Genomic DNA, 25,198 nt, shown 5'->3' with positions numbered 1-25,198 from the left:
AAGATATGATTAAGGCTCAGGACCTCAAAATGGGAGATAATTCTGGGTTATCCCGGTGGGCCCAAACCAGTCATAGTGGAGAAACTTTGCTGGCTGCAGTCAGTCAGAGAGGGCCATGTGACCACAGAAGAACAGTCAGAGATGCTGTGCTGCTGGCTTTGAGGATGGAGGACGGGGCCGTGAGCCTAGGGCTACAGGGGGCCTCTAGAAGCTGGAAAAGGCAAAGAGATAGATTCTCCTCTAGCGTCTCCAGAAGGAAATGCACACTGGCCCACACCTTGATTTTAGCCCAGTGAGACCAGTGTCAGAGGTCTGACCTTCAGAACTGTAAGATAATATACTTGTGTTGTTAAACTACTAAAATTGTGGTAATTTGTTACAACAATAGAAACCTAATAACAACATAACAACAACAAAAGAACTCTACAGTAAATGTTCTATTTCATTCCCTTTAAAATCCAGTACCACCTAAGATGGCTATTGTGATCACCTGAATTTAGAATTTTACTAAATTCAGATCCTAACCAGGATAGAATGGCAAGATAAAGCCAAACATCTAAGGATTGGAAAGAGAGAAATAAATTATCATTCTTTGCTGATGATGTGAATGTCTACATAAAAAATTCTGTATAATTTATAGCTAATTATTTATAGCTAGTTATATTAGAATAGGAGAGTTTAAAAACCTGAGTACATGATCAATATATAAAAGTATCTGCATTTCTATATACCAGCAACAATCTGAAAACATTTTTTCAAAGGTATTTACATATCAGAAGACAGAAAGGAAAAAAGAGAGAGAAGGAGGAAAAAGAAGAAGGGGGGAGGGGGAGAAGGAGGAGAAGGAAGAAGAAGGAGGGGAGGAGGAAGGGAAGGGAGAAAGATTTAAAGAATCTAACAAAAGATGCGCAAGCTCGTGATAGAGAAATCAGATCCACACCTCATACATACACAAAGTTAATTCCAGATGGCTTAAAGGCTTACAGGTGGAATGCAAAACTGTAAAAAATTTAGTAGACAATACAAGTGGACATCTTTACAATCTTGAGATAGAAAAGAATTTAGCACAAACTATAAAGACAAACATTGAGATTCTACTATATTAAAATTAAGAATTTCTGTTTATCAGAGATGCCATAAAGAATGAAAAGGCTACTCAGCCTTAAAAAAAAGAATGAAATAAAGCCATTTGCAGCAACATGGATGGACGTAGAGATCATCACACCAAGTGAAGTAAGTCAGAGAAAGACAAATATCATATGATTTCACTTATATGTGGAAACTAAAAAATGATACAAATGAACTTATTTACGAAACAGAAATAGACTCACAGGCATAGAAAACAATCTTATGGTTACCAAAGGGGGAGTTTGAGATTAACAGATACAAACTACTATATATAAAATAGATAAACAACTAGGACCTACTATATAGCACAGGGAACTATATTCAATATCTTGTAATAACCTATAAAGGAAAAGAATCTGATATATATAACTGAATCACTTTGCTGTATGCCTGAAGCTAACAGAACATTGTAAACCAACTATACGTCATTAAAAAAAAAAATCTTAAAAAAAAACAAGTGAAAAGGCAAGCCACAATGCAGAAGATATTTGCAAAACAAATAAATAACAGGGTTTTTTTTTTTCTTCTTTATTTAAACTAAAATCAAAAGCAGTTCACTCATTTCTCCCCATTTCTTCTCATATAAATGATAGTGATTAATATTCAGAATGTATAAAAAATTCCTACAAATCAAAAAGAAAAAGACGAAAACCCAACAGGAAAATGAGCAAAAGAGAGTCATTACACAGAAGAAACTATAAGAAAAATCCTTCCTGAGTTACCAGGAAAATGCAAATTAAAGCCTCAAGGAGATACCATTTCACACCCACCAAATTGGCAATAACTTAAGAGTTAGACAATAGCTAATGGTGACAGGATATGAAGCAACAGTCATTCTTATTCACCGCTCGTGGAGAATAAATTGCCAGAACTGTTTGGGAAGTGGTTTAGCGTTTCCTAGTGCAAGACTTCTTAACCTGGGGTATGTGGTTAGAATTCAGGGAGGGGTCTGTGTACTCGAATGGGAAAAGAAGTATGTCTGTGTCGTCACTAATCTCTAACTGAAACTTGCTATTTCCTTCTATTAGGAACCAAACCTTTGTGTTACTAGTACTGTACCTGTGACTTGTACCAACCAAGAGAATACAGATTTTGTGTATCACATTGAATTTGTTGCAGATATCTCAAAATACCGTTTAATGCTCACCACAACTTCAACATTATGGTCGTTGTTAGACCGATGGCTAAATATGACCATTTAATGGTAGGAGGACATGTATTGCTTTATCACAAATTTGTATTTTTAACATTTTGAAAACTATATTCCAATACGATTGGTTTCCCTTGTAATCCAATGTATTTTATGTATTTTAAAATGTTATTCTAAGAAGTCATCCAAGACTTCACTACTGTACCAAAGGGGTCCATGAAACAAAAAAGCAAATACTAAAATAAGTGGTCCTTAACAAAGTGTCTACCCTGGAGAAACTCTTGCCCATATGCATCAGGAGATACGAGCAAAACGCTGGGAGACTGGAAAGGGCCCAAATGCTCATCAGCAATACAATGGATAAATTGTGGAATGCAGTATAATTAAATTTTTTTAAAAGTGCTTGAAGACTCGGGTGGCACTGAGCTAGATGTCTCATGGACTAATGACATAGTATTATCCACAATCCGGAGAGGCAATTTACTCTGTCGTAAGTAGGCTGAGCGTCCCGTCATTCTTGGATGATGGAAGGAGAAGCATAACCAAGTATTAAAAAAGAGGGTGAGTTCATTCTTGCTTGCAAACTTGTCCATTATTCTTGCATTGATTCGCTGCTTAAGGTAAACCGAGGGGATGGTCTAAGGCTCTAAGGCATGACTATCAGTTTCTGCATCATCACCCTTTACCTGCCTCTCACCTGGCAAGTTATCCTTAACAAGACTGCCACCTTATCTCCCTACATCCCCAGGGCTAGTCATTCAGCAAGGCTAATGGAGAGAAGACTGCTTTTTGTGTAACTGACCACACATCACGTTGGGGGCCTGAGGGTCAAGGCAGGTGGGCCCCAAGACCTCCTCACAACAGGCCGGAGTGGGGTAGGGGCTGGAGGGACAAGTCCTCAGGACGCAGGAATTCAGGACTGACACCGGCTACATTCCATGTGTCTTTTAAAACAAAGCACAACTCGCTCTTCAGTAAACTCTGTGAAATATTATTCTCCCCTTGAACAAAGAAATCTGAGCCAAACACACCTTTACGGCATACTCACTTTTGCTTGGCTTTTAAGAAAACCTCTCAGGCAAAGCTGTGACATCGACCGAGGCCCAGCGTCCCGATACTGGTGGCTCTCTTGCAAGGCGGTGCCTGGGATTCCGTCACTGCCAACCCAAGGTCTGTGTCTGCACATGGCTCCTCTGTTACCCACAACTTTTTTTTCTTTTTTCTTTTTTAAGACAATGAACTTTCCACTCTAATGTTATTTTTAAGCCAAGGAAAAATCTCCAAGAGCAGGCTGAATTCAAAAACAAAACAACAACAAAAATTTTTTTAAAGAGAAAACCCGAGAATGTGATCACACGCAGAATTGAGAAAGCAAAATAGAGCAGCTGAGTTGTGAGGCCCGGAGCAGGGATCGCATCTGATCTGACGATGGATAGCAGCTGGCCCAGGACTTGGGGAACCTGAAACAGCCCCTGAGGGCTGCAGGAAGCAAAGATGGTGATGCTGATGGCGATGGTGATAATGATGGTGATGGCAATCTTGCAGCAGCGCCGGCCTCGTGAGAGCCCTGGCCCTCTGGCCCTGGGCGCCTTGAGGCTAGAGCTGGGGTCTGGGGGGAGGGGCTAGCTCCAGGTCCCCACGCTAGGAGCCAGCAGGGTGTGCCCAGCCCAGATTCGCCTCAGCCCCTTCCTGTGTACCTCACTGACTCTGACCTCACACGTGAGGGGAGATGCTATGGCGGGTATGTCAGTGGCCCTGACCCACTGCTGCTCCTCGGGCACCCAGGTCCCCTGACCAAGGGCAAAGGCAGGGAGTTTTTTTTTAAAAAAAAAACAAAGCAAAACTATGAGATGATTGCTCAGGAATATTGAATGTTCTCCTCACTCCTTAGGGAAGCAACAGCCTAGAATATAGAACACATAACCAGACTCTTAAGATGATAGAGTCGGCTACACTAAAATCATACTTTACATCTAATGTTTCACAGTTTAAGAAATGTACTTCCCCCTTCATGGCTGCCTCTGATCTTCGGACAACCCTACAGCACAGGACAGAGAGACTACGATTTTCTCTTCTTTTTACAACAGATGCCAACGGCCACTTTGTCAGGACGTTGGGAGAATTGAGTTGCATGATGTAGCCAGCACGTAAATCTCCGCATGCTGGTAGAGAAAAGGTTCTCTAAGATACAGTCAGTGAAAAAGCAAGGGGCAGAACAGTGACATATGTAATGACTCTGTTTGCATCCAGTGTGAAAGGTTAGCCGCCCAGCTGGATGCTTGGTCCGCCCTGAACCCTCCCTGTTCTACTACTTAGCCCCTGGGAAACAACCGCCCTAAGCCCCTCCTTCATTTATTCATCGGGCTTTCACCAGATACCAGTCACAATCTCTAACTCTTTGGAAGAGCAGTTTGGCCGTCACTTCCCTGGGGCAACGCTGACCAGGGCCTCGGGGATCCGAGCCTGGCCACCCCTGCCCAGTGCCGGGAAAGCCACGGCCCAGAGCTGCTCACCCGGGTAAGAGATTTGATTTCCAGACCCCATCTCCTCCCTAACTCTGCAAGCAGCTTTGGGCAGACACCGGAGCTCCAGAAGCCACAGCTACTGTCGCAAAGGTGAGAGTGAAGGAAATGATGCCCGAAGTGGGGTGACCCCTGGCTGAGGAGGCCCGTCTAGCTGGATGGGCCACACAAGCTCCAAGTCCAGGTCACTTTGAAATGGAGCTAGCCGCCCCCCTCCTTCAGTTCCCAAGTTCTCTTTGTCGACACCACTGCCCCGCACCCCCTGCCCCCCTACTTCCTAGAAGGAAGAGAGCAGGTGTGTTTAGCATAGGAAAGAAGCCGGCAGATAGAGAGGGTGGAGGCTTTTAAATGTTATCGATATGCCTAAAGCCAGTAATTCTTGACCTGGCCAGAAAAGGCCTAAGGTTTAGATAAAGCAGGTCCTGGAGCCCCTGCCCCAAACACGGTCGGGGAAAAAAAAATCTTCCCTATATCGCCTGGAGTCTGATAAACTGAGTTTCTTAAAAATGCTCTTTCCTTTTTGTCCATCTGGAATCACCTTTTCCTGCCGCCCCAAGGGCACAAAAATTCAAAGACCTAATCTCTTAAATAGTTCCCTTCCTGCAGATCACTCAAATTCCAGGAACCTTAATCAGAGGTAAGTGCTGCTGCTAAGATACGCCATGACTTGTGAGAGTCTTTTTCTTTTAAACCAAATAGTTTGTCTCTCTCTTTTTCTTTTTCTTAATTTTTATTTTTTGGCCACGCAGCATGCGGGATCTCAGTTCCCCGACCAGGGATCGAAACTGCACTCCCTGCAGTGGAAGCGCAGGGTCCTAACCGCCAGGGAAGTCACGCAGGAGTTTTCACTGTTCACTCTTAACAATTAATTACTTAAACGGCAGTAATTTGGGACTTTCAAAGTAACAGGTTTTGAGTTCTTTCTTTATTGAAAGTATATTTTATAGACCTCTTGAATTCATCGATCTGCACTCCAAATTCACCCCTCCTACCCCAAGGGCTCTCTCTCCAGCTCAGGACACAAAATCTCCATTTGACCTTGTGTTCAAGTCGGAAACGTGGGAATGGCCTTCTCACCCACGTGGGCGCCCACCTCTGGGGCCCTCCCCCTTGCTCCCCACGGGGTCCCCTCTCAACAGGGAACCTCTGAACCGAGAAAGACCAGGGTCCTCCTCCAGGGCTCCCCATCTAGGTGCCAGCTAGCTCTCCAACCCCACCCCCAGCCAGCCACCCTCCACACCCCGGTGCTCCTGCCCCAGGGCCTTTGCTCTTCCTGTTTCTTCTTCCTGGAATGCTCTCAGCAGACCTGCCCTACTCAACGCCCGATCTCTCCAGGTTTCCCCTCAGGTCCCTTTTCACAGAGGTCTCCCATATACACCCTGCGGGAAACAGTCCCGTCGCTGCCCCCTTACCCTGCTCCTCTTCGTACAACGCGGATGTTTTCCTCTCTCCCAGTCCCACATATTCGCTCTAAGAGGACAGGCTGTGTCTCCCAATGGCTCTTGCAGCACCGGGAACGGGCTGGGCACAGAGCAGGTACGGCACAGCCAACGGCTGCTGAAGGGCCAAACCTGACCTTACCTCAGGTCTCAGCTGAGACCTCACCTCAGAGGCCCCCCACCCCTCCTGCAGTCTCTCCTGTTCTCTCCCCGGCATCCTCTTTACCCCACCCCAGTGCTCATCAAAACCTGCAATTACGTTTGCATTTTTCATCAGTAACATCTGCCTTACCTTCTGGTTCAGGGGTAGGCAAACTGCAGCCCGAGGGTCCAATCCCCACCGCTGCCCGGTTTGGTAAAGGTTTTGCCGCACGGCCGTCCTGCCCGCCTGGTGGAGTGGCTGTGGCTGTTTTTGTGCTACGAGGACAGAGCCGTGGTTGTGACGGAAACCTCACAGCCCACACGCCTAAAAGGCCAGGAGGGAGGGAAGGAGGGAAGGAGGGAAGGAAGGAGGGGGGAAGGAGAGGCGGCGGGGGGGGGGTGATGGGGGGAAGGGGGGAACAGGCAGCAAAGCACACCGGTGGTACGGCAGTTTTACTCAGTGGCTCAGTCCTGCACCTTCAGAAGCCTGCCCACTACCTCGTTCCTTTGTGTCCCATCAGTCACTTATAAATGGTGAAACAAAAAAGCCAAGGGAATTTGTTGGCTCCTGTTGGCAAGTCCAGGTGTCGTCCTGCTTCGGGTGCAGATGGATCTTGGGTCAAGCACGTTCTGAGCTTTCCACCTCTCGTGCTGAAGCCACGTGCGGCTCGGCCTTTCCTCCAGGTTCGCTGCCGGCCCTCCTGACCACCCAGCAGAGAACCCCAGCGGGCAGGGCACAGGCCCTGGCACTGAATCCCACCGGCTGACGGTCCCACCTGGGTCAGGGCGCGTCAGGCTGTGACTGGCTGGGCCTGGGCCGTGTGCCCAGCCCTGGTGTGCATCCCACCCACCGCACACGGGAGCCGGGCGGCTCGCGGGGTGAAATAGCCGGGTGCTGTTACCCAAGGAAGGGAGGGCAGGCTAGGCCAGCCTTGGGAAGTGTTCAATTCCATCTCAGGACTCTCTCTGCAATGGGAGACGAGGGATTAGCTTACAAAAATTCACCAGTGCAGCCAACTTCGTTGGTATTTTTTAATCGCACATTAGAGATTCAGTTAATGAACGGGAGAGAAGTCACAGGCCTTTTCAATCTGTTTTATGCTTTTCCTCCCTGCTGTGTAAAATGCGTTTCCTATTCATTTATTTCAGCAGCTGTATCAATAGTTAAGAGCTGCAAACGCAGCTGATAATCACTTGGTTTCACACAAGAAAACAGAGACCAGAAGTAAAAGAAGGAGCCATCAGTGGTTTTGCTAAATGCCCCATTTATTCTGCAATCAAGGTTCAGAAGTGTGGGGACACAAGTGCAGGTTGAGGAATCTCTGTGCAGCTGTCACGTCACAGCCACACGAGGGGGATGGTGATGACGGCGTCTCTGCACAGTAACCCCCCTTCTCTTGTTTAAAGCGAACACGGCGAGGACGGATTGCCCATCATCAACCTCTCTGCTCTAATCTTTAAGAACCAGCGGGGCCTTCACTTGGTCGGCCACCTCCTTGCCGGCCAGCGCCTCGACAATTGCCAGAGCAAACTCGAAGCTGGTTCCCGGCCCCCGGCTGGTGAGGATCAGGCCGTCCCTTTCCACACGGTTCTCTGAGTAGCTGTAATGACCTTCGAAATAAAAACAAAGAAGGGTTATGTCCCAATGGGCTATGCTGGACAGCAAGGACCACCACTCAGCAGTCCCATTCGCTTACAGCGCTACTACTGGTCTCATGAAAATTAAAAGAAGAAGAAGCCAAAACCCCCAGGACAACGAGGTAGCCAGTCACGCAACCCTCAGGCACTGCCAGCTCTCGAAGCACAGCGGGAAGATACTGAGGCCGCCACGCGCAGCAAAGAGCAGCAGAAGCTAACAGCTGCTGAAATGAAGCGTGGGAACACGTGTGACGCTAACGCAGCTGCAAAAGACCTCGTACGTGTGAGGGGGATGCCGGAGTGAATGCTAAGCACTCACGTTTCTATTCTACAACACACGCAAGTTAAGTGTCAATTCTGTGAAATGAAGGGTAGAGAACACGCACCCTGAAGTATGTATGACTGCAGGAGTTCAGGAAATGCCACCCCAAAATAGGCTGCTTTGGTATACGGATTATTTTGAGCTAAAAGCACTTGAAAAACAGCACAGGCAGGGAGAGGGAGTGGCTTCCTCTGAATCTCCTTTCCTGCCTAAAGACAGATCATCCAGAAGGAACTCATAAATCCCCTCCCAGGAGTCTCATCAACCAGGAGAGAACACTAGAAGTTGACACCACACCCAGACAAACTTTGTCACAAACTATTATTACTCCCATCTACTCTTCGAAGGGTCCCTTCATCTTTCCTAAAAGCCAATTATGCTCCCCTGAGAGGCCTACCTCCCCATCCCCTTTCTCTATTAAGATGGTATTTAAGCCAGAATTCTAAACCATCTCAGGGAGTTACTCATTTTTCCCTGGGTATCTCCCATGTATACATGTTAATAAACTTGTTTTTCTCTGGTCAATCTGTTTTTTTTTGTTTTTTTGTTTTTTACAGGAGTCTCAACTAAGAACTCAGAAGGGTAGAAGGAAAATTATTTTTCCTTCCCTACAAAATGCTGGAGGAAAGGGGGATGAGGGTGAACTGGTGCTGAAGGTAGAAACTACCTGTGATACAGACTACCTAGGCAATGCACACACACGCTCTCTGCTGCCTCAAAATCAAACAAGCACAAACGGCACATAACGCATCGGGAGTGGGGAGAGGGAGGTGCGGAGGGGAAACCACACTCACTCGTCAGGGACTACCTTCCTTCTGCGGCCCCAGCTGGCTGTAGTTTTGCAAATGTAATAAGAAGTGTGCTTCTCCTATTTTCCCAGGAAGTAAACGATACCACCTCCGGGCAAGTCTCAGGGCACAAAGCTGGGATTCCCTGCACCCCCCCCCCCAAGCTCTCACCCTCCACGGCAGGCAGGCGGTCAGCAGACCCTCCCTCCGCGCGCAGCACCAGCGCCCCACGCGACCTGCCCCACCGCCCGCTCCCGCCTGGAGCTGCTGCCGGGCACACTGCACTCCTTCCGGCCCCACGAGCGGCCTGGGCTGCCCCCTGTGCCCAGGAAGCTCTTCTCAGCGACTTGCGCTTTCAATTTCAGCATCAGCACCAAGCCCTCGGAGAGGGCACCTGTGACCCCTCTCTAAACCAAGTCCCTCAGGTCACTCCATCACAGCACCCTCCCAGCGCCGAGGGAACAATATGTCTCCTGTTCACTGTCTATTCTGTAAAGCGCTGAGTCTTCACCTGCCCGTCTGGCCCAGGGTAGTAATGGCACCGAGGGGCGCCCCGAGCACCAGGTAAACGCAAGAACGAATGAGTGCTCCTCCGCCTGCTGCCTTCGTGCAGGACCTCTGCGTCCAGCCCCCTTCTGGCTGCCCTTCCCTCCACACTCAGCACCACCAAAACGGGAACCTTTCCAAAGCGCAAATCAGAGCACACCCAGTTCCCCCAGAAGCCTTCGCCAACTTTCTCCAGCACCTTGAGGTGACCCTGAACTCCACGTCACGGTGCACAAACCCCGGGGCCTGGCCTGCGCACAGAGACGGGACCGGAAGGAACCAGAGGGAAGACGGAAAAGAGCCCGCATCCCGGTGGGAGCAAACGGTGACCTGGATGGGACAGCGGCAACAGAGAGGAAACGAAGGTCTGAGATGGATCTTGGAGATGAAACGCCCAGGCCTTGGGGAAAGACTCGATGTGGAGAGACATCAAGGATGACTCCCAGCCGCCTGTCCTGGGCAACCGGGTGGGGGGGGGGGGGGCGGGTGGTAGCACCACTCAGGGACGTGGGACACGAAGGACAGACTGAGTGAGGGTCCTCTGTGAGATCCCGCCACACCCAGTCCCCACAGGGAGAGCCAGGCACGCAGCGCACACCCCCCCTCTGAACCCCTGCCCTCCCCTCCCCCACGCTCAGTGCAGACCTCCTGCCAGTGCCCCCCCCCCCCCCCCGCCCGAGAACACCTGCGGCCATGGCTCTATCTTGTTCCCTTTTCTGTTCCCAGAGCCTAAGGAAGAGCTCAGGAAATGCCTGTTCAGTGAACACATACAGAAAAACGTCTCCTGGGACTTCCCTGGCGGTCCAGTGGTTAAGAATCCACCTTCCAATGCAGGGGACATGGGTTCAATCCCTGGTCAGGGAACTAAGATCCCACATGCCGCGGGGCAACTAAGCCTGCGCACCGCAACTACTGAGCCCGCGCGCTGCAACTAAGACCCAACGCAGCCAAAAAGAAAAAAGAAAAAAAGTCTCATGAGCAAGATGCTTCTGCTGTGTTAACGAGCTTTAGAAACCACGTCCTGATGCTCATGTCCTTTCAAAGTGGATGAATAACACCTGCAGTAATTTACGTCTTCCTAAACCTCATTAAAAATCACGTCACCCACTGAAATAACTGACTACAGTACGTGAAAATTTTCCTAGTTGCACCTTTTTAGAAGAAAAGAGGATCCCTGGTTTGAGGGGGAGAGGTTTTCCTAATCTAACATCATTTCCTGATGGTTAAAGATCATTTTAAATGCTGAACTAGAAAACCGACTGGGCTGGGTCTCCTGGAGCTGAGACGGACAGGTCAGCGGGAGGCACGGCTCTAAACGGTTCACTTAACAACCTCTTTGTGGGTAAAATATTACAAATACAGCCTAAACTGGTTAAAGATGTTTAAAGGTTCCATGGTTCTCAGAATCTCAACCAGGAAGAGCAAAAGGTCTACTTACGGACCACCTCCACCTAGTGGCGACAATGAAGAAACCCCCCCGCGCACCAGCCAATCCCCGGTCAACCCGCAGGAGGCATTCATTCCCTGTTAACTGTAAGCAAACACCCTAAAGCCTCTCTCCAAGCCCAGAGATGAAGCACCTGGGGAGGCCAGGGGCCAGGGGCCAGCAACTAACGGCAGCTTTTACCTGCACACCCCTCACCTACATGGTCTGGGCGCCACAGGTGGAGGAGTTGCCACGGAGACGGGGCGTCCCAGAGAGCCCGAGACATTGACTATCTGGCCCTTCAAGGAAAAGCCGCCAACCCCTGAGCACAGCAGTTCTGGGTTCGAATCCAGGCCTGCCATTCAGCAGCTGTCTGACCTCTCTGAGCCTCCTTTTCCTCTTCTGTAAAACGGGGATGATACCAACCTAACAGGATGATTCTGGGAGCCCGACCAAACCAAACGCCAGCACGAAGTGGTGTCCTTACCGCAGACACGGCCGGGGAAGCGCAGCCTGTTCACTGCGGCGTCCCCAGCACTCAGCCCAGAGCCAGGCCTACTGATCTTAACACGATGTTCCCCACGAGGACAAGACAGAGGGCCTCCCGGAGGAGACACCAGGAAGTGATTGCAGCTCCACTTCTCAGAATGTTCTGAAGGGGCAGTAACTGCAAACATTTTTCTCTTACAAGAGGAGTTACGTGTAAGAGGACAGAATGCAATGCTGGTAACTTAGGCATATGGGGGGCCTCACCAGGACAGAGGCGGGGCCCCAGGTCCGGCCTGGCTCCAACGAGTGGCCTCGCCTCCCCAGGCGAGGTGAAGCCAACACCTGCCTTGCCGGGCACTGGGGCTGCAAGGCTCGAGGTAATGCGCAGGAATACACCCTGTAGGTGCCCGAGAGTTAACGATCTCATCTTTTTCTACTTCTGATCAGCCTCAACTTCCTGAGGCGTTACAAGGAAAGAGCCACAAAGATACATGTGCAGATAACGGGGAACATGTTCCACTCCTTCTTCCTTCTCATGTGTTGTAACTACTAAAGGAAGCCCGATTCTGTTCTTTCTAACCCTCCAAAACCCCTCCATTAGCTCAAAGTAAATTAAATCCCTACAATAAAAAATGCCCAGAAACCGGAGCCTTTAAAAACAAAAAATCAATTTTCACACGGATGGTTTTACTGACAATGTAGTATCTTTCTGCCAACTAAAACCATAGATTTTTCAAGAAAACAGTACTCTGGGTCAGATTTAAGAACACGCAGAGCCTGCGACGCCGGGAGTGACCCCGACATAAACTGTGGGCTCTGGGTGATGATGCCACAGTGGCGCAGGTTCATCGACTGCAGCAAAGGCGCCGTCCGGTGGGGGAAAGGAGGCCGACGGTCAGGGGGATGGGGTGGGGTACTGGGGGTTTAGGGAAACGGTGTACTTTTTTGCTTAATTTTGCTGTGAACATAACACTCCTCTAAAAAATAAGGTCTATTAATCTTTTTAAAAAGGCAGTGAATGAAAAATGCATCACCTTGCTTTGCGATGAAAGCATTAACGTAAGAAAAAATTTACTTGCCCTACTTTTAGTTCAGAATAAGTCCAGAGCAGAACAGAGATAGACAAGAAAATGTAACAGTCGCACAGCTGTTTTCAAATCCGCTTTTGATACTATTAGTCTTTTATTTTTTTCCCCAACATCTTTATTGGAGTATAATTGCTTTACAACGGTGTGTTAGTTGCTGCTGTATAACAACGTGAATCAGCTGTACGTGTACATATATCCCCACATCTCCTCCCCTCTCGCGTCTCCCTCCCACCCTCCCTATTAGTCTTTTTATTTAGCCACTGGTTTTTGGTTGGCGGGTGTTTTAAACGGAGCCGGTCACTCGGCCTCCCCGCTGGCTGAACGCCAGTCGAGCCACCTTTGGCTTCTAAGTGGGGATTTGGGCTTCCCTGCACTTATCCACACCAGCGTGATTTTCCTTTCTCTCTGCATGTTCCAGGGCCTCTGCCGCCCTGTGATATGCACTCCAGGGACAGGTGGCAGAGGAAGATACCCCCTGACAACAGACTCTACCTGCTCGGTGCTCTGAGTGGCACACTGAGAAGCAGTAGCTCCACAGCTGTGCATCCGGGAGCTTGGTTACACTGTTTTGCTGTTAACTACACACTGCCTCATATTTTTAGATTTGATGCACATGTCTCTGCAAGCTGTTAACTCTTGGAGGGCAGAGACAATGACGTGCTTTTTAAAAATAATCTCCAAGTGACAAGCAACAATAAGAGAATTTGTTTAAAAGTTGATAAATTACCAAAAAAGGTTATAACGTTAGGTTAAAAAAGCAAGCTGTAGAATATACTTAATAGATCTCATGTGAGTAACAATATTAAACTGCAAAGGATAATGAGTATGTGCAGAGAAAATTCTAGAGTTTCACAGGAAAACTTAATAGAAGTTAAATCTGACAAGTAGAAAGGTGCTGGGGAAGTTAAAAGAGAAACATTTCCTTTTACTTCACCCCTTTCTGTACTGTTTGCATTTTTCTTTTTACCATGAATAGGAATTGTCTTCATAAAAATAAATGAATAAAAGTTAAACATCTAGCTGATATTTATAAAAGAAGCCTGTGAGCGAAGGAACAGGCCTGCCTGCCACCCGGGCCTCCTCTGGAAGAAGGGAGCAATGTCCATTTTACTTTGGATTGTGGGCAAAAGGGCACATTCTGAAATCGCTATCAAGGTTTAAAATTTACCCTCAGGCTGCTGGCAAAGTATTTAGTAAAAATACTAGTTAAACTGGGCATTTTGCAACCACTTCAATCTGTGACCACGAGGAGCCAGGCTGGCCTTTGGCTCAGCCCCTACGTCCCCGTTCGGGTACATATCTGCAGACCCGCACCGTTAGGGGACGCACACGTAGAGACCCACACCATTAGTCTGTCTCTCTCATTAAAACACTTGCAAAGAAAGTGAGGAACACATCACACGCCAACCCACAGAGAATCCCTACGTACTACTGTCTACCAAGTGGGAGACAATGCTATAGCACAGCTTTTTGAGTAGGTCTTTTGGCACATTAGAATATAAGCATGTACTTACTTCCGTCCATCATTTTGTCTTTAGCAAGTGGGTGTGTTGTAACTTTGCTTCCAAAACCTATTTCATGAGCCAACAGAGCCGTAGGTCCTAAAAAGAAGATGAATAAAAAGACTTAAATGTAGACACAGAAAAACCCATGTTTTAAAAATCGCAGCAGCAAAAATATTCTTCAAAATCAGGGGCTCTTACCTAAAATATACTTATATTCTGAAATTAAACACTTCTTAGTATGAGAGGTAAAGTATGTTTATGATAAAACATCTGCTGAGCACATGCAGCAAAAACGTACAAACTTAAAACACATCAATAACCATTTAATCAAAAATATCTACTTTTATAGCTGAGGAGCAAACAGATAAATAGAACATGCCCCCTCGAGGGACAGGCTGCAAGTGTAATAGGGGTACAAAGGAGGGGGAGACCACGACGGCAAAATGTCCTGCCTTACCCTTTGCAGATGGAAGATTTAGTTACGCATTAAAGGCAACTAGTACTCTCTGAACCCCTGGGCTTGACTGCTATTTTACAGACTAGTTTTATTTTTCTACTTGAGAAGGAAAAATTAGCACTCATCCATCTGTCTATCCAAATGTATCAGGTGGTAGGATTATTAAAATGAACGGGACATAGTCCCAGCCCAAAAGGAGACACCTGTGAAATGCCCACGTCTGAGATACAAAGGCACTGGCGTTTCTGTCTTACAACTACGCACTTAAGAACCCGGCACAAATGCCCCCTGTGGTCCTCTACATGCTCCCTCTTAAAATGAAGGTTAAAAAAAAAATATGCTGGTGCTAACTTGAGATTTTTGTGAATGGTCAACTTCACTGATAATCACAAGCATATTTTGTAGGTAACAGTCCTCAAATAGGGACTAAGACCAAAAAGGTTTTATACCTTTGTTATCTTAAAACTTTTAGAAAAGTAATTTTTCTACCTTTTTCCTCTAAGCCACCAAAAAATAACGAAAGAAGAACTTTCTAAGGCCTAATGTCACACCTAGAAAAACTTCAGAAGAGCACCCTGGCCTTCTAAATGGTTAGGGCACTGTGGTTAAGATCCCAGGACGGACTCTGCACACTTTAACTCCAGCAAACCCAAGCACCTGCTCTCAGGACCTTTCATTTTACAGCACCGTTCCAAGGATAAAGTGGTTATATAACGGACCTACCTACAGGCTACTCAGATCTCAGCTGCTACTAACAGGAAGATCAAACAAATGATATGTAATTACATAAGCTTTCTGTCTTAGCGTCAGGTGTCAGTTTCATACCAAGTCCTCACTTATACCTTAACCCGGAAGCCTCTTAAATATACTTGACGCCCCTTCCTCCTTACTTGTATGCTGCATGTGAGAGCTATGTTTGGTAGCAAACCCTAAGAGTGTGTGAAAACTGAGTAATTATCTCAATTTTTATTTGATGTATTCACGAACTACCTTTAATTCTTATTTTGTACGATTTTAAGAAAAAATGATTTCCTACGTCATATATTTTAAAGCAAATTTCAAGCGATGACTGATCGTACATGAGGACCGCAGGTCATACAGTGAGCCAGGAATTTTTAGGCTGCTCCCTCCAGGTGGTAAAATGGCTGCCTATAACACTGATGACCGTAGGGTAAGCTCATAATTACTGCTTGCTGGGGCTCAAGAATCCTAGCTGGAAAACTCGCGGGGCTACTTAACTGCTCCTATTACTTGAGATTCCGGTGAATGAAATGCGGCCGAGTCTGCCACAGGGGTCCAGCCCTGAGCACGGAGCCGAAGGTTCAGGGAACAGAGGGTACAGTGGACAGAAGGGCCTTGGGAGGCCCAGAGGCGAAAGCCAGCAGCGCCACCGTGTGGCGATGTACAGAGGGCACACCTTGCCCCCGCAAGCGCCCCCAGCTCGCACCTGCAGCCCAGCGCTTGCCCGCTGCCCGCTCGTCACCTCCAGGCGTCCTTGCCCTCCCCCACCCAGAGTGAATCTCGTTTTATTTTCTTCTCAAGACAGCCTCCCTTCCAATTTCTGTCTCTCCCATTCACTCCATATTAGGGGTTAAGCTAATATTCCTTCAGTTCCATAAACCGTTCCCAATTCCTAACTGCGACATTCATCTGCCGATTTAAACACCCGTCTCTCTCCCATCACTCGTTCCAACCTCGCTGCAATCTCCTCCACACGCCATCACGCTTCTCCTACTTTGTGCAGCACCCAGCGGGGCAGTGCAGGACATTCAACAAGACACCAGGTCACTAGCTCCGTTCACTTTACAATGTGGATGTAAATGACGACAAGCCTGTGTGTCTTAGCAGCGTGGGATTCAAGTCCGCCTGAACACAAAACGCTGAACCAGATGTGGCTGATAATTCTGCTACTTTGGTGACACAAAATGACAAACTGCTATGTGGTGTTTACTTGCAACACAGTCCTAAGAGGACAAACCCAGCCCAAACCCTCCCTTCTTCCTTTAGTTAAAGCACTAGGAATGAGGCAGAGGTGAGAGTCAGCACGCGGGGTGGGGTGGGGTGGACTAAGCCCTTGTATGAATGACAGCACCTCTGTCTTCCTCCACAGGGAGGGCTGCAGCTGCCTGGGCTGCAGCGTCCCTCAGCAGAGAGAAATCCCCGAGCCCCAAGGGCAGGTCAGAGGTCAGTGCTGACCGGAACCCAAGGACGGGGCTTGCCAGGTGGTTGCCCCTCAGTCCTTCCCGGTCTTTAATGCAGAGGTTCTCAAACATTTAAAGGGGTCTTAGGACCCCTTTAGCTATTATACGAGTTACATTTATCAATATCTGCCATGCTAGAAATTACAACTGGGACAGGTTTACAACATAAGAATACTCAAGCACACAAGCCATGCCTGAATGATGACATCGTCATACTCTGATGTCACTCCTGTGAGAATTAGAAGGAAAAAGGCAAATAATGTGTTAATAGTATCTGCTTTGCCCTATGAACCCTTTGAAAAAACTCCGAGAACCACTGCTGTAATGCAGTCCCTAGATCCCCAGCCTATGACTTCTTTTAAAGTCTATTGTATTGAACAAAATATCAACACATCATTTTATTTAACCATCCATACATTCATCTCTTTATTTGCTCTTTTTGACAAACATTTAATGAAGACCTATGAATAAGGAAGGCACCTGCCAAAATTACACTATGAAAAAATGCAAGATGGCAGAATATCATCTGATATTAGAGCAAAAAGGATGGACTTTAAAATGGTATCAAAAACCAAAGTACTACTAGGCTTCAAAGATGTGGAGACATCGACAAAGCACCAACAGCCTTACTCTATAAATTAAGTGGCAGAGAATACAGTACCTAAGACCTAGCACTCAACACTGGGGACCAGGCAGGAAGCCCCCCAGGGCAAGCCCAGGGCAGAGCTCTGACGCTATGTTGGCCCAATTCTTGCTGACCGTGTGCGGGCAGAAGTACTTCCTGGCACCGGGATTTGCTGTAACAAGCTGTTTACTGAGTGCCAGAGGGGCCACGTTCTCCTCCAGGTCCACCAAACAGAGAAAACACTAAGTTTCACAGAACGTAGACCAAAGGCAGGGAGAGGCAGAAAACGGAACTGTAGTAATTTCTGAGATGACATCAACCTCATGCCCCAAGCTAAATACACTGATACAGATGCCCTTCATGCCTTAGGAAGGGGAAGAAGTACTGGGAACACTATCTTATAATTAAAGACGACCCCGTCACGTATTTTTTGAAGAAAGGCAACAACACACTTGAACACAGGACAGCTCTGCACTTACCCGCACAGATTGCGGCGATGAGGCCCTTCCTCTTTTCTTGTTCCTTCAGTATCTCCTTCACAGCAGAGGACTAGTCAAAGGAAACCAAAAACACAGCAAGCTGTCATTAAGCTGCAGCCAATCTCTGGCTGGAAACTTTGGCAGAATCTGATTTTAGCTTAAACCACAAGATCTTCAATCTATTTTTCAACAATATCGCTAAATCATCAATATAAAAACTACCAAATTCATAGTTTTTCTACATCCTTAAACCCAATCAAGGCATTTATTATAAGAAAAAGGTACCCTTTTCTTAAAGATGTTTAAAGGTAAGAAAAGCAATTTCCCCTGGGCATATTAACCCTTGCCATTTTGTACTCTAGGGAGAAAGACACAGAAGGGAGGAAATGTGCTGTTTTGGGTGTTTTCAGACAGCGAAGTGGGGAGTGGAGCCCAGCAGTCCCACATGTCTGATTCAACCTGCCTCATGAGCTTCTGTGTGTCCTGCCCCTGCCACCTCTCTCTTCTTCTTCCTGCAGGCTGACTCTTCACATAAGACAAAATGAAGAAGCAGTGGCTTCTTTTATGCCATTTTTCATTCAAGCTGGCAGCTCCAGCCCCCTGCAGCCTCCCTAACCCCGACGGTTGAGTAGACAGCCAATCTCTTATCTTTCTAGGCTTAACCCTTCACAAGCACAAAATTAATCATTCTTCTGCTGTTGAGGGAAAAAAACAAGTAGTCTTACATTTGGACTGTATTCACAGAATCTGTTCATAACTGTTTCACCAATTCCACTTACTTCTATAGTAAATGTTATTAGAAACTTTTTTTTTTAATTAAGCTAGAACACCACTTTGTTAATTTCACCTTTTCCTAATCTATTCACAGCCTCCTTCTTGAAATATTTTAGCAGCAAACCCAGCAGAATATGAGACGCTGAAGCCCCCCAGCTTTACCTGGGATAAATTCTGTGCGCCCAGACCGCCTCCTGGCATAACCACCACGTCGTAAGGTCCCTGTAACAGTTCAAAAAAAGAAAAAGGATGCGAAGATGTTTCACTTGAAGTGTGCGTTAAGCAGGAACACTTTCATATCAGAGCAAAAAACTGTTCACAGAAGAACAATTAAATTAAGGTGTTTCTCTATAAAGGAATACTGTAACTAGTAAAAAATGCAGAAAATCTGTATACAGTAACATGAAACGATGTCCATGTTGCAGAACTGCAGGCGTATCATGACCTCATTCCTGTACAAAGAATAAATATACACATGTATGTGGATGCATGTGTGTACACACCTCTCAATGCCCCCACACACATGTGTACAGTATACAGACACTCATGGACAAAGGAGATCACCAACTGAGGCAGGGTGGGGGGAGGGGGAGAACGAGAAAGGGACATTTAACGTTTGACTCTGCGTTTGTCTACACTGTGTGAATTGTTTTCAACAAGAATGTACATAGCAATAAATAATTAAAAACAAAACAAACTCTAAAAGGCACAAACAAATTTTTTTAACCTTATGAAAAATGGAACTTGGATGATAAAAATGATGTAATATTTTAGTATCCCACATACCAAAACACCCTACAAGTCTAATGATTTCAAACTTGCTGAAATTACAAATAGAAATTGGTTTAATACAGTATCTTAAATTGTTAAAAGCTTTAAAAATTTAGTCATTAAGCAAATTATGAAATGAAAATTTACATTTTTAGTCCAACATATACTAGAGTTACTTTTAAAGACTGTAAAATGTCCTATGTTGTTTTAAAACCAAGCAAAACTTAGAACAAAATTTGTGAAGTACAGAATTTTTTTCACTCCTTTTAGAAACTGAACTAAATAAATAGACACAAGATGTCACCTGTTCTAAAATACCCAGACACCATAGGACAAAAACAACCAGTGAAGGAATATTTACTTCCACTCTCTCATTTTTAACCTGCTATTTAGAAAGTTCCAACAATTTATGTGAAATACCAATATTCTTACATTCCACAATCCAGCAAATAAATCTGAAATATTTGGATTTATTAGAAAGGAATGCACTTTTTTCTATGCATTTGAGAGTGAGGCACAGGGAAATCAGGCTCCAGGTTCCCCAGGAGGGCAGAGACGGCCGTCCATGAGAGGGCTCTGCTTGCTTTTCTGCCACAGCTCTGCTCCAACAGGGTACAGCCCACACTCCTGTCACACCGGCCCCTGAAGCCTGAGCCCGGTGAAACCGTGGGCAAAGGTGTCTGGTATACGTGGCGGGGGGCATGCTTCTGAGGAAAGGGACCACAGCCCTTGACAGATTCTCAAAAGTGTTGGTCCCCCTCAAAAGGAAGAACCGCAATACTGAAAAAGTGACACAATTTCAAGGGACCTCTTACCCCTCCCTTAATCCAACCACAAATCAAGTATGAGTTGTTCATGTAACATGAATCACCCAACCACGTCTGTGTCACTGATAAAGGAAAGATAAGAAGTAGCTTTCAAGTAAAGAGTAAAAAGTGAATGGGAAATGTCCACCTGACTCTTTTATATTAAGTAACATAATCATAAGAGGAGGACAGGCTGCCTGTATGAGCCAGAACACTGACGAAAGGGTCCCAGCCATCCACCCACACTGAGCACATGCGGTATCAGGGACCTGCCAGGTTCCGTGGATACACAGTGGAAAAAGGCAAAGTCCTCCACTTCCCAGGGCTTAGTTTAGTGCCGAAGACGTCCGAGCAAAGTAACTTTCTTAAAATAAGTCTGTGCTAACAACAGTCTTAGATGTAGTCAAGAAACAGTTCAAGAAAATGATAAAGAAGCCAGAGGAAGGAATAATTCCAAGTATATGGAACAAACCTCTTTTTTTGCATCTTCTAGACTGGCATCAGGACAAATGACAACATCTCGGCTACACTGTACCGGGTCTTTTCCAGCCAGACCTGCAATGGTGACCTTAATCTAAGAGAAAGACATCATCACGATATTTAAGAACACTGAAACATAAATTTAGAGTAACATTTCCACAGCTGCCCTGTGTTTTAAAATAACTGGGCAGGAAATACTGCAACCAAACCATGCTGACCTTAGGCTATTAAGATGGCTAAATATATTTAACCATTAGGTCTGTCCCAGTTTGCCTGGAACAGTATGAATTAAAGATGCTGTCCCAGCACCCTGTCTGCGTAGCATCCTTTCTCCCACAAGTGTTCTGGTTTAGGTGATAAATTATATGATCATCCTATCAATAATCCACCTGGCAAAGTTGCTGTTGCCACTTAACCCTTCTGGTATTTTCTTAAGGTAGAAATACAAGTTAAAACAAAATACTACTCCGCCTTGCAAAAATTTACAAAGTTGACAATACTGGAAAAAATGGGAATCTTCCTCACTGCTGGTGGGCCCACATATTAGTACTTTGGATAGTCATTTGACAAAATCTAGTACCATCAACCGTGCAACTAGCAATTCCTTTTAGGCACAGAGCCTAGAAAAACCGCTACACCTGTGAACAATGAAACCTGTATTAAGAATATTACCGTATTAGAATGCTGTGAAACAATGTAATAAAGGAATGGATAGATTGGCATATTCCTACAGTGCAATACTAAGCAGCAATTTTATTTTATTTGACCGTGCCACGCGCAGCATGCGGGATCTTAGTTCCCCAACCAGCGACCGAACCCGTGCCCCCTGCAGGGGAAGCACGGAGTCCTAACCACTGGACCGCCAGGGAATTCTCTACGCAGCAATTTTAAATAAACAAACTGGATCTATACCTTTACTACAACGTGGGCACTTTATTTAATTATTTTATTGTTTCTGTGCCTCAGTTCCTTCAACTGTAAAATAAGAATGGCAGTAATTCATAAGGTTGTTATAAAATTTTAAAAAGTTTACATAAGTGCTTAGAATGATACCTACCACTCAGTAAATGCTACTTAAGCATTCACTATGGTTATGCGCGTATATATAGATTTATACCACAGACACCCAGAATGGGAACCACACTCTAATGCTACTTTAAAGACACGCATGGAATGCATTCACGTCACTGTGAGGACAGCAGTTACCTCTGGGGCAAGACAGGGAAAAGGATTAGGGAAATTTACAAAGAGGGCTTTGCAATGCCTTCTTCCTTTAAAGCACCTGTTCTTCAAGGCACAGGTCAGAAAAAAATATAGCAAAATGTTAACAAGTAGTAAATGTGCACAGTAGATAAACAGGTGGAATTAGTGCCTGTACTGTCGTGTCCGTTTGAAATATTTCATAAAGTACACGGAACATTACTTTATTCAAAATGACTTATAAAATTCCAACAATGTTTTAAAAAGGAGGAGGGCTAGAAAACTTTGGGGGACATACTCCAGCTCGCCTCATGACATCGACAGGGATGACCGTCTCCATCTCCTCTGCTCCTGTAGCCAGGATGACCAGAGCTCTCTTTGCAGCCATTTTGATGTTGGATTTTTTAAAGATGTAACTGAAAAAAAAAAAAAAAAAAAAGATTTTCGAAAAACTTTCACTGCGAATCTGTATGAGCCAACAACTTCAATTTCAGGAACATTTTTAAGGAGAGTAACTAAGTCCCTCCTAGGGAAAAGGTTTTGATACACAAACACAACTGAACATGAAAAATGCATTTTAGATCAACGTTGGTTTTCACAGCATTTCAATTGCTGTTTTTTGAGATGAAAACACAGTAAGGTTGCCAACACGCTGGTGTTGTTTAGATTCTTTTATCATGTTTTTAAAAATCCAACTTCTAATAATATATTACAAATGAAATTTTCCAAGACACAAGTACATGGGTCTTTCATTTCACACGATGCGGAGGAGGTACGAAGTCGTCATTTTTCAAGTACTATTTCACAGAGAAACGACTAAACTTAATTACCTGGGTGAGAAGCGAAATACACTCTAGCAATTAGCTCCTGAGATTTTTGGAGGGGATTTTTTTTTTTAGTTCCAATAACTGCACTAAAAATTCGGGGGGAGGTTAACAGTGTTAAATATTTGAACGCACTTTTTTTTTTTAAATAACGGAGAAAAATGGGAATTCCCCCTCACTACGTTCAATGCAGCTAGATTCTCTCTTTGCACTTAGCAAACGCCATTGTAAACGACGGCTACTAAGCCAGGGTCTGAACAGTTTTTAGCCTATTCTTTTTCCGCAGAGTTTGTCTTCCGTGAACTGATTTTGGTAAAACGAGGCTATCACACACAGGATTAACCAGCTCCCGGCTGGTGGGTTGCTATGCACGCAAATTCCGGCAGCTTTAGCGTTGCTACTACGCTGGCGGCCTAACGGCGCCCTCTGCTTATCTCGGAAGGCCGCCCACTCCTCAAACGCGGCGAGACGCCGGCCGGGTCCGCGCCTCCTCCGGGACCCCCCGAGGGTCCAGCGGGCGGCCCGCGCCCCCTCGCCGCCCGCGGCGCCACGGCCTGCGCACACGCCGGGTTCCCCAAGGCCCCGACCTGAACCTCGCCTCTCCTCCCAGGAACGCAGAGACTCGGCCCGTTCCGGCGGCACCTCTACCCGAGGCACGACAGGGCCAGAACCGGACTAACCCAGGAGGCACGCAGGCACGCAACCCAGCACGCACGCGCGCCGCCACGCTCCGGTCTCAGCCCCTCATTGCGCAGGCGCGCGCCGTCCGGCTTCTCATCGCCCCGCACTGCGCAGACGCGCGCCGTCCGGCCCGGCTCCTCAGCCTCACACTGCGTAGACGCACGTCGCTCGCATCACGTTACGTCACATCCGGCCGAACCCACCCTGGAGAACGGGGGTGGGGGCCGCCCGTCCTTCTGCGTGGAGATTGTGCGCCTGGGATTGATTCCATTTGGAACAACCAGCACCGCGGGAATCCTGTGGACTCAGGTGTCCTGCCGAAATCTCCCGCATCCGAGGCATGGTTCTGCGTGCCCCCGGCTCACGCTGAATTTAACCCGTTTTTTTGCCGCAGCCCAGACGTTTTTTGCTGTGCCGGTCTGGAGAGTGCGTCGGCTTCCTTTAAATACGCATTTTCACAAAATATCAGTAGAATTGTTCCTTCACGCTTCCTCTGTGCACTTAGGGCTCCCTGTGCATTGTTCCTGTTTTCTGGAGCGCCTTCCCTCGTCGGCCCCGCTCTATTAGGACTCTTCAGGGTCTCCCTGCGCTCTGTCACCCGATCCCCTGTGACTAATTTGGTTACGGGGGCTAATTTCAGGTGTATTCGTTTCTCAAAATAGTATTTTTTAAAGATTCCAAAGCTGCTTCTGCATTCACAGAATTAGGGAGGGAGCTGAGCACGTAAATCAGGCATGTCTAGGTGTACTTAAGAGATACTGCAGGTCGGGTCCCAGACCACCACAGTGAAGCGAGACGCTCGAGTTTTTTGGTGTTCCAGTGCAAATAAAAGTTATATTAACACCATAGTGTAGTCTGTTAAGTGCGCAATAGCATTACGTCTAAAAAGAGTATACTTTTTTTTAAAAAAAAAATCCTATAAAATGCTCACCTGAGCCTTCATGGAGTCCTAATCTTTTTGCTGATGAAAGGGTTTTGCTAGTGGAGCCTGGGATGTGGATGGCTGCTGACTGAATAGGGTGATGCTTGCTGAAGGTTGGGGGCGGCTGTAGCAATTTCTTAAACTAAAACAATGAAAATATATCAATTGACTCTTCTTTTCATGAAGGATTTCTCTGTAGCATGCAGTGCTGTTTGGTAGCATTTAACCAAATGCTTTAGAACTTTTTAAGATTGGAGTCAGTCCTCTCAAGTCCTGCCACTGCTTTGTCGGGTAAGTTGATGTCATATTCGAAATCCTTTGTTGTCATTTCAGTAATTTCAGAGCATCTTCACCAGGAGTAGATTCCAGCTCAAGAAACCACTTACTTAGCGCATCCATAAGAAGCAACGTCTCATCTCCTTAAGATAAAGTTTGATCATGAGATCGCAGCAACTGAGTTACATCTTCAGGTTCCACTTTTAATTCTGGGAGAATTACCAAAATGTGCCACAGACACGAAGGGAGCAAGCGCTGTTGGAAAAATGGTGCTGGTAGACTTGCTTGATGCAGGGTTGCCACAAACTTTCTATTTGTAAAAAACGAAATGTCTGCGAAGCACAATAAAGTGAAGTGCAATAAAATGAGGTATGTCTGTATTTGATTAATTAATTTATTGAAATTATAATCTTGTGAAAATGCACAAAGGAAACCTAAATCAAAATGGGCTGGGGAAACCATGAAGGGAGGGTTCTAACACACATATCACTTACTGCATCTTACAGGCCCCAGGGAAAGA

The 25,198-nt window shown here is 46.2% G+C and overlaps 1 protein-coding gene across 2 annotated transcripts; it reads right to left on the bottom strand.

The window, feature by feature from the left end:
• Positions 1-7,625: 7,625 nt before the first annotated feature.
• On the bottom strand, positions 7,626-23,615 carry PARK7 (Parkinsonism associated deglycase). 2 transcript variants are annotated; one of them, XM_007170041.3, is made up of 7 exons: positions 23,480-23,615; positions 22,274-22,391; positions 20,768-20,869; positions 18,881-18,940; positions 17,945-18,014; positions 14,192-14,278; positions 7,626-7,991 (listed from the first exon to the last, which is right to left on the bottom strand). In XM_007170041.3, the coding sequence occupies exons 2-7, from the start codon at positions 22,361-22,363 to the stop codon at positions 7,831-7,833; spliced, it is 570 nt and encodes a 189-aa protein (XP_007170103.1). In that variant the 5' UTR covers positions 22,364-22,391; positions 23,480-23,615; the 3' UTR covers positions 7,626-7,830. The 2 variants fall into 2 exon arrangements, with proteins under 2 accessions (XP_007170103.1, XP_007170102.1); XM_007170040.2 differs by having other exon boundaries at positions 23,387-23,537.
• Positions 23,616-25,198: the final 1,583 nt, after the last annotated feature.

Source organism: Balaenoptera acutorostrata, chromosome 1 (assembly GCF_949987535.1).
Source record: "Balaenoptera acutorostrata chromosome 1, mBalAcu1.1, whole genome shotgun sequence".
In the NCBI taxonomy this organism is placed as follows: domain Eukaryota; kingdom Metazoa; phylum Chordata; class Mammalia; order Artiodactyla; family Balaenopteridae; genus Balaenoptera; species Balaenoptera acutorostrata.
The sequence above is the reverse complement of the archived record's forward strand: the minus strand, read 5'-3'. Positions and strand labels throughout refer to the sequence as shown.

What these genes read in the sequence shown, in the direction of transcription:
- PARK7 (XM_007170041.3), bottom strand. Translation starts at nt 22,363, where the DNA reads ATGGCTGCAAAGAGAGCTCTGGTCATCCTGGCTACAGGAGCAGAGGAG. An exon ending in ATGTCATGAGGCGAGCTGGA is followed by an intron (nt 20,870 to 22,273) that starts GTATGTCCCCCA and finishes TCTTTCTCTTAG; the next exon opens with ATTAAGGTCACCATTGCAGG. An exon ending in TAGAAGATGCAAAAAAAGAG is followed by an intron (nt 18,941 to 20,767) that starts GTTTGTTCCATA and finishes GAACTGTTACAG; the next exon opens with GGACCTTACGACGTGGTGGT.